This window comes from Schistocerca gregaria, chromosome 8, assembly GCF_023897955.1.
Source record: "Schistocerca gregaria isolate iqSchGreg1 chromosome 8, iqSchGreg1.2, whole genome shotgun sequence".
NCBI lineage: Eukaryota > Metazoa > Arthropoda > Insecta > Orthoptera > Acrididae > Schistocerca > Schistocerca gregaria.
Genome location: NC_064927.1, coordinates 243855533 through 243869444, shown reverse-complemented (window position 1 = coordinate 243869444; position 13912 = coordinate 243855533). Strand labels below are relative to the sequence as shown.

The 13912-nt window shown below is 42.5% G+C and overlaps 1 protein-coding gene across 1 annotated transcript in view; it reads left to right on the top strand.

Annotated features, from left to right (window-relative positions):
• Positions 1-13912, top strand: part of LOC126284044 (cytochrome P450 6k1-like) — a 77630-nt gene that overhangs the window by 5186 nt on the left and 58532 nt on the right. Inside the window, exon 2 of the mRNA XM_049982621.1 lies at positions 12243-12647. Coding sequence (XP_049838578.1) covers positions 12265-12647 — 383 coding nt within the window. The 5' untranslated portion in view covers positions 12243-12264. The remainder of the gene's footprint in view (positions 1-12242; positions 12648-13912) is intronic.

Sequence of the window (13912 nt, the reverse complement as noted above, 5' to 3'; positions counted from 1 at the left end):
AATTAGCGTAATCTCCCAATAAAAAAATTCTGTAACCTACCAATAATACAATATGACTAACCTCCTAATAAAAAATGAGACTCGTACATAACCTTTCAATAATTAACTGACTGTGAATCTAAACTGGTAAATCTTGGACGTCAGCAGTGCTGCGTCATGGCCCTGAAAGATCATTTTGAACAAACTGAAAATTCTTACCTCCATGAAGTCGCCGGATAATGCGTATGTATCTGCTCTTATAAGAAATTTTTCTGCCACAGCCCAGTGCAATGCTGGCCGATAGATTTGTCATGTATAAAACGAAACAACTGATTTCTCTTAACAGTAATCGGGATGACCATGGATTGGAGAAATTAGTAAATTCTTTAAATTGAGATGAATGATTGTCAAAAGTTGAATTTTATAAGAATGATTATTATTAAGAGATTTTTTTAAAACATTTACATGGGGCTTGTTTTAAAAATAGTACATATGCACAAGGCTGCCTAACTTATACTACTTCGCTCAGGCACCGCCATCGTTCCCCACGACCGGCCCAGCCAACTTCATACACACGACTCCTCGCTACTATTTACTCCTACTGACACACAGTTGCTATTGCAGTCAACACTGCTCTATGGTCTGAGATTCTCGTATAGCTTACATATTGCAAGCAGCATGTGAGAAATCCATCGAAATTACATCTGCTCGAGTGTGCTCGCAATAAATTCCTTAGTCAGGGACCTCTTCCAATATTTTTATGTACAATCATTATTAGTGTATGGGACGTTTTAGTAAATAACTATTTCAGTCGAGGCGTCATTTAACATCAGATTTTATGGTGCTTACGTAATTATAACTGTATCTCATTTGTAATGTACCATATTGCTAAACGGTTTGCCTAGCTGATGATTCAAGTTTGCAGTTGGAGGTTACCTATCTAAGGGCTTCCAGGGACAATAAAAATGCATTTTCAGTATTTCATATAATTGTTTAGCGAATTAAAAAATTTAAAATTCTGTCATAATCTGCTCATTAAAAGGTATAATCTTTCAAGGTTTAACACAGTAAGACAAGTACTACAGCAAAGAAACTGCATATATGGCGTGGGGCAGCGTAGTTCACGACGCGCAAATTACCCAGACTATATTCATCCAGTGTTGGAGAGCGAGAGCTCTTCGCAACTACCGACAACTTGAGACATAATTCCAAACCTCTGCCAAACTGGTTTCGTTGGACGCCCCCACAAAATGATGGAAGGAGGAAAGTTTACCGCTGTTCATGCAGTAAAATTTCAGCATCAGTCAAGACGTTTTAATTTATTACTTCTTTGCTACTAACTATATTCACAGCACGTTTTGCAGACGGTCTCCTTGTATACCACTTAGTGTTATAATTTTTTGATGCATAGTTCGGGAGATATGACGTCATAAATACTGGGATGCGTAAAAGACTAGCTAAGTGCTCGGACCATACTCAACCATGTTTCATAATGAGAACACTTAGCGACTTCAAAGATATCTTAAACATAATTTCAAACCTTTTTCAAATGTTTTCTCTCTTACATGCTTAACCTCAAATATTTTACACATTAAAAATAATTTGTAAAGTAATCAGTAGTTTGAAGTTGTTTTATGCATGGGATTTCGATTCTGTCCAGAATCGAGTTTTCTCTGGTTAATAAACAACTGGCCTAATTTTACAAAGCAGATTATAATGACGCTGTAGTAAAGTGTTACTGAGCATCGTTCAGACGGAGAGCTTATGTGTTGCGGAGATGGTGCCAACGCGTCCTCGTGTCAGGACGGAGGCGGCCAGTGAAAGGAAGCTGTGGGGTGGCAAATGGCGAGCCCATTAACCAGTGGCTTCTACAGAGTGGCACACATAAAACCGGCCCGAACCCGGAAGCGAACGCGCGTGAGTAGCATTACTAGCTTGTCAGTTTCTTTGCCATCTTCCAACACCAGTAGCGTGTGAGTAGTTGATACGGAAAGTAGTCGTTATAAACCGTGTACTTCACTGTCATGCCTTACTCCATTGAAGAACATGTGTTCATTGTTGAAGAATGTGTGCGGTCTGAATCCATTTAAGTTGTTCGTGACGCTTTTCAAAAAATGGTTCAAATGGTTCTGAGCACTATGGGACTTAACTTCTGTGGTCATCAGTCCCCTAGAACTTACGACTACTTAAACCTAAGGACATCACACACACCCATGCCCGAGGCAGGATTCGAACCTGCGACCGTAGCGGTTGCGCGGTTATAGACTGTAGCGCCTAGAAACGCTCGGCCACACTGGCCGGTATGACATTTTTCATGAAAAGTTTCCTGAAAGTAATATTCCTGCAAAATCAACGATTCTGGACCTACTGAGAAAGTGGCGTTCGACAGGCAGTGTTGTTAATTCAAAGAGAAATAAGGCACCGACTGTACATACACCTGAAGTTGTGGCAAACGTGACGGCACACATTGAAAGAAGTGCCTACAAGTCGGCACGTCGATTATCACAGCAATGTGGAATATCTCGCAGGTCATGTCAAAGCATCCTTCATGGCTTAAAAATGAAACCTTACCGTGTGAGTGTTGCTCAGCAAATAAAAGAAGCAAAATAAGGGTATGGGTACACATTACTGTAACTAGTTGCTCGAAACTGTCGCTGGGGGACATCTTGATTCGTTCTTCCTTTTTTCGAGGATGATCTGTCGGGTTACGTTAATTCACAAAACAGAAGACACTGGGCTACAGAGAATCCCCATGACATACTGCAAAAGTCGTTACACGTTTCAAAAGTTGGTGTATGGGGTGCTGCATCTAGTATCAGAATTATCGGGCTATTGTTCTTCAACGAAACTGTCAACGCACATGTTTACTCGCAACTCTACAATGAATTTTCGGCTCTGTTAACTCCAAACGAGAAATGTTGTGCGTATTTCCAGCAAGATGGGGCAACTTCTCATACGTCGGATTCTGATTTTACAGAAGAGAGGACCATTAGTAAGGGCCTGTGGCCACACCGCTCTCCCGACTTACCACCATGTGACTTCACCTCTGGGACTTCTAAAGGCTAGAGTCTACCACAGCAATCCTAGAACATTTGACACATTAAAAAACAACATATTTGAAGAAATTTCGAACATCCCTCAAAGACTACTGAAAAGTGTTTTCCTTAACATGCTTCGACGTGCACAACTTTTCTTGGATGTTGACGGAGAACATTTTGAACACAGACTTTAAATTGCTTTCTAAAATATGCTTATTAACCCTTTGTGCGTCACATTTAGAAAAAAAAAATTGGGGAAAATTTTTTTGTGATGAATATTTACTGTATATGTTGCGCATATGCCATATCCATTGCAAAAGTTCTTTTGAAGATATTGGTTAATAAATAAAATAATGATTCCAAATGACATAATTAGAAATTACATAATAATTACCCAAAAAAATGCATACATAACTGTATTGTAAGCTTACCGTATTTTTTCCTTTGCCCTTGAGGAACTACATAAAGTTGGTTCCATAACCAAGAATTTCAGTATACACAGAAGAAAACTAAACACAACAGTTATTGTTCACTCACAAATGCACTAGCACAACTCACGACACTTCTCTGTTGTGCACTTCAAACAAACGGCGAGTCATGAAAGCAAATGCCACTGTGATCTGTTGGCCAACTTGGAACTTCGTGAAGCGATGCCAAACAGTATCATTGAAGCATTGGGAAACTCAAAAAAGCCAGGAATACTTAACGATGTCATTTGGAATTGCAGACGCAGAAAGGGTTAAACTAACAAAAGTAAATCTGTTACATAAACTGTTAATTACATAATTAACAATGAAACTGTAAAATAAAAATGTAAGAAAGCGATGATATACGTTGATTTTCTTCTTTCACATTCCTGTCAGCGCAGGGGGCGGCTTTTTGTGCGCCACTCTGCATATGCCAGTAATATAAACTGCTTTGTCAGGACAACCCTTCCTTCAGTGTCTGCATTTGCTTTATCATCGTCATTAAGAACAGCAGCTGCCCCCATTTGACGTCAACAGCCGGATAATCGCATGCTACAGATTTTTCTACGTATTACGGCTCTCAGTAATACATGTCTATGCCGCTCCTGCATAATTTTCAGTACCAGCTACCCACCTTCCATTAGCTCGTCTTCTCGGTCTTTTATTGTCTCTTAGAATCCAGTTAAGAATTTTCTTAATCCGTCTCCGAGAGTGTGCTGAAAAGTAGGACCTCAGAATTTTTATACTAAGACTGTTAAACCTGTGTAAATAAAACAAAATTTATTAACATTCCATATCTTTGTTCTTAATGTCTACATATTTCTCCCAACGAGAAATCGGTTTGCTGGTACCGTTACAGTAGAATATCTGTTGATGGAGCCACTACCTTCTCACCTCTGCTTGCACCGCTTCATCACTATCAAAGTGAAGCCCTCGAAGGCGTTCCTTACGTTCCGGGGACCTATGGAAATCGGTGGAGCCAAGTCGGGAGTGTTTAGAGGATGGTCGATGAGACTGAACCCAAGGCGTCGGATTGCTGCAGATGATGTAGCGCTCGAGCGTGGTCTGGCTCAAATGGCTGTGTGCAGTATGGGACTTAAAGTCTGTGGTCATCAGTCCTCTAGAACTTTAAGAACTACTTAAACCTAACTAACCTAAGGACATCACACACATCCATGCCCGAGGCAGGATTCGAATCTGCGACCGTAGCGGTCACGTGGTCCCAGACTGTAGCGCTTAGAACCGTTCGGCCACTCCGGTCGGCTGTGGTCTGGCATTGTCGTGCTGAAGAAGAGGGTGCTCGATGTGTGGACTGGCCCTTTGAATTCGTACTTTCAGTTTTCCGGGGGTTTCGCTGTACCTTGCAGAGTTTATGGTATTGCCTTTACGCATGCATCCAAAATGCACTTCACCTTGAACTTTCTAGAATACTGTGAGAATGATTTTGCCTCCTGATGGCATGGTCTTGACCTTTTTTGGCATCGGTGGTCTTATTTAGCGGAACTTCATTGGTGCTCTCTTTTTTTTCGGGATTAAAATGGTGATATTGAGAACAGAATAAAAAAATTCGGGAACGTTACTTTTCAGCACGCACTCGTGCTATCCATTCAGTCGGCTAATGTCCCGCGCACTTCCATATCAGTTTCTTTACAATCACAATTATATATTCCACTGCAGCTTGTCCCCGTATTCCTTTATTTGTTTTGATGTCTCTCACAGTGACTCCCAGGTTTCAGTTCAGTTCATTGCTCAGCCACCAGGCAGACAAGAAAGAACAGTAGTTCGCGAATATTTCAGTGTAATCTTCTTAAAAGTTTCTAACAGGAAAAACGAACAGTAGTCGCTAACTGGATGCTTCAATATGATTTCAGTACTGACCTTTGCAACGCACGTGCGGCAAGATTCCAGGACATTTATTGATGACATTTTTATAGGCAACGCTCAGGCTGAAAGGATTCCATGAAGTTCCGAGACTTCAGCCAGGTGATATCGAATTCTTGCCACGATGTTTCGACTGAACAGCATTTGGCCATCTTCAGCGAGTTGTTAGCACTGGAGATTGCTAGTTTTCGTCGCTAACTTTATACCAAAGAATCGCCGCGGGGACGTATGCGTAAAAGCGACCGCTACGTGATCTAGTTCTGTTGAGTTGCGCGCCCTCTTCGAATATTGCTCCATCTACGACATGCAGGCGCATACATAATTGTGGTACGCGCTCTCTGTCGGCCGTAACTGTTGTTAGTCACAAAGCGATACGTCTAGAATCTTGAAGCAACAGCCTACGACAGATTCGGGGGATGATCTCCCAGGATTTTTGTTACCATGAATTTAGCTATCAGCATCATCCAACTGGGAACTAATTACTTGTAGGGTCCCACAAGGTTCATTTTAGGGCCCTTACCTGTTCTTGTGTATATCAATGACCTTTCATCAGTAGCATTATCAGATGCCAAGTTAGTTTTGTTTGCCGATGATACAAACATTGCAATAAATAGCAAATCAAGTGTAGTCTTAGAAAGATCGGCTAATAAAATATTTATGGACATTAACCACTGGTTCCTAGCCAATTCTTTGTCACTAAACTTTGAAAAAACACACTACATACAGTTCAGAACTTGTAAGGGGTGTCTCACGAGTATATGCCTAACATACAGTGACAAGCAAATAGCAGAAGTGGACAGTGTTGAATTATTGGGATTACAGCTTGGTAATAAATTCAACTGGGAGGAGTACACAACAGAACTGCTGAAGCGTCTTAACAAATCTCTATTTGCAATGTGAATTGTTTCAGACACAGTGGATATAAAAATGAAAACGCTGGCATACTATGCTTACTTTCATTACATAATGTCACTTGGGATTATTTTTGGGGTAAATCATCAAGCCAAGCCAAAGTTTTCCGGGTACAAAAACATACTGTAAGAGTTATAAGTGGTGTGAACTCAAGAACATCCTGCAGAAGCCTGTTTAGGGAGCTAGGGATACTAACTACTGCTTCCTAATATATTTATTCCTTAATCAAATTTGTCATTAAAAATATATCACTTTATCAAACCGACAGCTCAGTTCATGGAATCAATACTGGAAATAAGAGTAATTTTCACAACGATTTAAAGTCACTTGCTCTTGTACAAAAAGGTGTGCATTATTCAGGAACACACATTTTCAATAACTTGCCAGCAGCCATAAAAAGCTTAACAACCAATGAAATTCAGTTTAAGAGAAGCCTAAAGTATTTATTGGTGGCCAACTCCTTCTACTCCATTGATGAATTTCTCAGTAGGACCAACTGATGTGTACAGCTTCTGCACAATTTCAGTGCAGTAATATGTTCATTGTAAATAAGTGTGTGTGTGTGTGTGTGTGTGTGTGTGTGTGTGTAAGTACAATCTAACTTCTGTACCATTTCAGTGCAGTAATGTGTTCAATACAAATAAGTATTGTAGTAGTTCTATTAAATCTTTATTATCTCATAAATAAATAAACTTTCTTTTTATTTTAAATTCAGTGCATTAGTGTTTATAAAATGATTCTTTCATATAGTGTTCATTAAAAAATGACGATCGTTCCATTTGGGACTTGTGGAAGGTACATTAGCTTATTTGATTCAGTTGTAAATATTTGTTATGTATTATTGTTTTTCTGACATGTTCCACATCCTGGAGGACCTCCACACTATGGATCAATTGGAATGAAAGTAAATCTAATCTAATCTATGGCCACCTCTAAACAATGCCCTTTCGTGATAGGCGAAAATGCGCCCATAGCCAACGTAACTGGAGAGGTGGGCACTAACAGTTCCTGTGTCCCGGATTAATAATATGCGGCTCGGCGGTTTGAAGGCTAGGTTGCAGAACCTGTTTGGGCTTCAACTCTCTGAAGTGTGTGACGAATTGGTGTCCCTGCGCGACCGCATGCTGCTACTCATATTTGAACCTCATAGCTCCACATTTTAAGATAACCCACTACCTTGGGAAATTTTAATATAAATTAAACAGTGAACAGGAAAATAATTCAGCCCCCTCAACTCAATAGTATGTATGGCGGCATGACATCAGTATGGTTTGTAAGGTCGGAGAAAATTAGTGTCGACATTCAAATTGAATGATTCAGTTATTATACTTTTTAATTAGTCGCTTCATTCGTCCGTACTCGGTATGAATCTGCTCGTCATCTCGCCAGCAATGTGAATGTGGAACCGGATTTTCTGTATTAATTTTACATCACTCTTTGCGCCTGCCACTGGGAACGAAAGTCTTGCTGGCTCCGTTACGTGCTGGACCTATCCAAGAGAAATCTTTGGGTTGCATCGTGAACAGAAAGCACGTAAGATACAATTTTTTAAGTAGTTTGGTGTCTTGATTACTTGCTTTTTAAGCATACACTGTCACCTGTTGAGGGTATTTTTTGCGAGAAATACACGCTTGGAAATGGAAAAAAGAACACATTGACACCGGTGTGTCAGACCCACCATACTTGCTCCGGACACTGCGAGAGGGCTGTACAAGCAATGATCACACGCACGGCACAGCGGACACACCAGGAACCGCGGTGTTGGCCGTCGAATGGCGCTAGCTGCGCAGCATTTGTCCACCGCCGCCGTCAGTGTCAGCCAGTTTGCCGTGGCATACGGAGCTCCATCGCAGTCTTTAACACTGGTAGCATGCCGCGACAGCGTGGACGTGAACCGTATGTGCAGTTGACGGACTTTGAGCGAGGGCGTATAGTGGGCATGCGGGAGGCCGGGTGGACGTACCGCCGAATTGCTCAACACGTGGGGCGTGAGGTCTCCACAGTACATCGATGTTGTCGCCAGTGGTCGGCGGAAGGTGCACGTGCCCGTCTACCTAGGACCAGACCGGACCGCAGCGACGCACGGATGCACGCCAAGACCGTAGGATCCTACGCAGTGCCATAGGGAACCGCACCGCCACTTCCCAGCAAATTAGGGACACTGTTGCTCCTGGGGTATCGGCGAGGACCATTCGCAACAGTCTCCATGAAGCTGGGCTACGTCCCGCACACCGTTAGGCCGTCTTCCGCTCACGCCCCAACATCGTGCAGCCCGCCTCCAGTGGCGTCGCGACAGGCGTGAATGGAGGGACGAATGGAGACGTGTCGTCTTCAGCGATGAGAGTCGCTTCTGCCCCGGTGCCAATGATGTTCGTATGCGTGTTTGGCGCCGTGCAGGTGAGCGCCACAATCAGGACTGCATACGACCGAGGCACACAGGGCCAACACCCGGCATCATGGTGTGGGGAGCGATCTCCTACACTGGCCGTACACCTCTGGTGATCGTCGAGGGGACACTGAATAGTGCACGGTACATCCAAACCGTCATCGAACCCATCGTTCTACCATTCCTAGACCGGCAAGGGAACTTGCTGTTCCAACAGGACAATGCACATCCGCATGTATCCCGTGCCGCCCAACGTGCTCTAGAAGGTGTAAGTCAACTACCCTGGCCAGCAAGATCTCCGGATCTGTCCCCCATTGAGCATGTTTGGGACTGGATTAAGCGTCGGCTTACGCGGTCTGTACGTCCAGCACGAACGCTGGTCCAACTGAGGCGCCAGGTGGAAATGGCATGGCAAGCCGTTCCACAGGACTACATCCAGCATCTCTACGATCGTCTCCATGGGAGAATAGCAGCCTGCATTGCTGCGAAAGGTGGATATACACTGTACTAGTGCCGACATTGTGCATGCTCTGTTGCCTGTGTCTATGTGCCTGTGGTTCTGTCAGTGTGATCATGTGATGTATCTGACCCCAGGAATGTGTCAATAAAGTTTCCCCTTCCTGGGACAATGAATTCACGGTGTTCTTATTTCAATTTCCAGGAGTGTATTTGTCATCATTCATTATTCTTGTTTGAATGTCTTTAATTAGTATCATTTTTTAATATTAATCATCCTTACAGACACTGTATATCGCACTGAATTTATCTTGAATTTATCTAGTCTCATGATTTCCTTATTCTGAAGGCACTGAGAGTTTCGGCATATAGATACAAAATTTCACTATTAATTAAGAAAGCGCCTAGTCACAAACATGGTCGAAAAACTGGACTAAGAGCTGTCAACAGGCAGTCAATAAAAAGTAAATATCGGCGCTACAATGACAGTGGTGACAGGCGGATAACAGAGTATTGTGAACAATAATGGTTTAACAATTGGAACATGTTCGAATGTTTCCGCTCAGTACTGGAAGTGCCGAACTGCGTCTACTGTTTTCATTCGGTTGCTCTCACAGACTGGTTTCACTCAAAATAATGAAGGAATAGTATAAGGTGCATTCAAATGAAACCTGGTCACTAGTGTAAAATAACGGTAACGATTTTATAACATCCAAAATGTAGTTATACAAAGTACACACACTCAAAAATAGTCGCCAGAACTGTTGGCACGTTTACCCCATTGTGACACTAGCCGGTCGATTCCATCCCTGAAGAAGCTAGCAGGCTGCTGCCGGATCCAGGCCTGGACCCAGTCACACACTTCGTCGTCCGTTGCGAATCGATGTCCGCGAATACCCAGTAACCGATGAATCTCGTCCTCGGTGTCCAAAACTAAAGCACTCACTTCGGCAACAATTTCCGGTGTGATGACACGATGAGCCTGTCCAGGACGAGCATCGCCTTCCAGTGACTCGCGTTCCTCAAGGAATCGTTTCCGCCACTCCACAACACTTGAACGACTCAGACTGCACTCACCGTACACAGCCTTCATCCATCGATACATTTCACGGCCTCCAACTCCCTCCGCCGCCTTACTCGCTTGCATGTTCGGTAGTGGACGATAACTTGTGTGATCACCTCTTCGGCGTGAAACCACACTGGCGCTATGCAACATCAAACGGTGCGCAAGCGTCAGTCTCTCTACCAATAGATGGCGCCAGCATACCCGCAGTTACGTGGTGCCACCTTGCGTGTAAGGCAAAGGTAGACGCACTGACCAGGTTTAATTTGAATGAACCTCATGCAACCGATACGCAAAGGTACAATTGACTGAATCGGTTGCTCCCATCGACTGGGTCCACTCGAAGGAATGAATTAATAATTCAACCGATACGTAGAACTACAGCCGAGTTATCGTTTTCGAACAAGCGACGGAATCGATTGTTGCCATTTGTTTGTTCCCATCATTATTTGGGATGAATTAGAAGTCGACTTCGCTCGAGACCGCAGCGTCCAAAATCACTACTCACTCTGTTTCGGCTCTTGCGGATGAATGGGCTGTCATTCTTTCAGAAACATTCAGAGACGTTATAACGATGCGACAGTTCTTCTTGATCGTTACTTAAAATTATTTAACTTTTTCCGGGAGTTCATTTTGATGAAAGAACATAATTTTTGAACTTCTCATTATTTATTTACAACAGAACTGCATTCTCGACACGTTTAAACTTCGCACTTCACAGGGGTCACTGATCTCTTTGACAAACAGACTCTCAAGCAGACTCAACAACAACCAACCGCCACACAGCCTCGCTGCTTCCCTTATATAGATTTTTAACAATTGCTCAGAAAATATTCCTTTATCAATTTTGTATAATTTCAATGTTACAATCAAAATTTACAAAACATAAAGAAACTGACGTTACAGCTGGATAAGGTATAAAATACAATATTTGAATAATAATCGTTTCTAGTAATATCTTTAGTTTTCCATAAGAAAATCATTCTGAATTTTAATTACAATAATGTCTTTCGTATTATTTTAGTTACGTAATTAATTACAGTTTGGAATTAGTTACTAACATTTAATGTGCTTTATCCGACTGCATACGAGAAAGTTACAAATAAAGCGTCATATTCTGAAATTGCAAAACTGTGAGATGTAAACAATTGGAGAGTTGATTAGAAATGTAATTACAAGGACTATTAATTGCAGAGGAAGACATAAAAATAAATAACAAATGAAAATACATCGTTTGCTAATAACTTTCAAGCTGTTTCTCAACATAATGAGCTTCTTTGTGTTAGGTGGTGGTGGTTAGTGTTTAACGTCTCGTCGACAACGAAGTCATTAGTGACGGAGCACAAGCTCGGGTTAGGGAAGGATTGGGAAGGAAATCGGCCGTGCCCTTTCAAAGGAACCATCCCTGCATTTGCCTGAAACGATTTAGGGAAATCACGGAAAACCTAAATCAGGATGGCTGGAGACGGGATTGAACCGTCGTCCTCCCGAATGCGAGTCCAGTGTGCTAACCACTGCGCCACCTCGCTCGGTCTTCTTTGTGTTAACTCGCTACTCGATTGTAATTATGCTAATTACCAACACTTCCACAGCATTTAAATATTTTTTGCCAAATATTTATCCCTTCAACTTCTTTATCATACATTCAGTCAAGCATGTGTTCGTAATTTTGTTAAGGACAACAATCTCTTGATAATGATGACAACGCACGATCTTCTAGAACATTCCATACGCCTTAGCAATGAATATAAAGTTTTTTTATCAAATATAACAGAATGATATATATAAAGACACACTTACATGGCCTTAGGAAGCACTGAATCGTCCGATAACTATCCAGATGCATATAAAAAAAAGGTGGTATCAGACATCTTATATGAATTTTGGGGATGGCTGTATCTATATAACTTTACTGAAAGTATCCCCCAGTAGAATTCAGGACTTCATATACGCAAATGGTGAACAAATTCCATATTAATGTCCAATAATAGTTGCCCGCTAATATCCGTATAATAACTGTGTCAGTGGCTAACACCTCTCCCTACCTTTTATTTTTCCAGGTTGAGGAACCAAGCGTCGGAGATGTGTGTGGTGACTGGGAGCTGGATGGTGGACGCTCTGCTGATGGTCCTGCCTCTCGCGTACTGGTACCGCAGGCGCAACTTCTTCTTCTGGGAGAAACTGGGAGTGCCTTACTTGAAGCCCACGTCGTTCCTCGGCAACATGGGTGGGTTAGCGATCGGAGAGCAACACGCCGGAGATCCCATATACGATTGCTACCTGGAGGCTGCTGATGCGCCCTTTATGGGCATGTTCGCATTCGGCAATCCGCTGCTCATGGTCAAGGACCCGGAACTGTTGTCTCGTGTGCTGGCGACGGATTTTCCAGCATTTAACAGCCGTAACTTCGCTGTCGGAAGTGACTCACTGTTGACAAAGTCTGTCTTGGGTGTACATGGAGACAGGTGAGAGTAGTTATTATTATTATTATTATTGTTGTTGTTGTTGTTGTTATTGTTATTATTATTATAAGACCCGTGGATCATATGTGTAACAACTCAGTATGATGTAGTACGTGTTAGTAGGTTCAGAAATAAGATACATTTTCTCTGTGAATACAAAGCGCCTAGGTATTGAATATTTACATAATTGTTTGACGATGAATAAATGCGCTTTAGTTCAACAACTCCTTTATTTGGATTAAACCGTACACACGACCCAGATTTTAGGATGTAAATTGCGTCTTCAGAAGCTGCTAAAACCGAGGGAAACTTCAAGGTGTACAACTTTGCTTCCTCCGTTTGCCGATAGGTGGTGACAACGGTAAGCAGCGGTCGAGAGAAACAGATCGCATACGTCAGGCAGTTAGATAGGACTTCGGTCAACAGAACCTCATTCAAACATTAGTCGATTTGTGTCTGCATCATAAAGTTGTTCTTGATTGAAAATGTCATTTTACGAGCCTAATTCTCGTCATTTGCGGGAGGTGTTACTGTTTTGTTTCAATATGAAGAAAACAGCGGCTCAGTCTCATCGAATGCTCTCAGGTACGTATAGTAAGGACGCTATTAGTGAAAGAACGTGTCGTGAGTTGTTTAAACTCTTCAAGAACGGTAATTTTAACCTCGTAGAGCGGCATAGTGGTGGAAGAGAGAATGCTTTCGAAGATGCAGAACTGGAGACATTGCTGGGTGAAGACTCGCGTCGAACTCAAGGATTGGCACGATTAGTGGGAGTGACACAGCAAGCCATTTCAAAACGTCTGAAGGCTATGGGCATGATTCAGAAAGAAGGAACTTCGGTAGCTGAAACAAAGAGACGTTGAACGGCGTTTGTGTATTTGTGAACAGTTGCTTCAGAGGCAAAAACGGAAGGGATTTCTGCTTCGTATTGTGACCGGGGACGAAAAATGGGTTTATTACGATACATCTAAACGCAACAAATCATGGGGATATCCCGGCCATGCTTCCACGTTGACGGCGAAACCGAATATTCACGGCTCCAAGATCATGCTCTGCATTTGGTGGGACCAGCTCGACGTCGTGTTCTATGAGATATTAAAGCCAAGTGAAACAATCACAGGTGCTCGTTATCGAACGCAATTAATGCGTTTGAGCAGACCATTGAAAGACAGACGGCCGCAATTCAGCAAGAGGCAGGATAAAGTGATTTTGCAGCACGACAACACTCGACCCCACGTTACAAAAGAGGTCAAAACATACTTGGAATC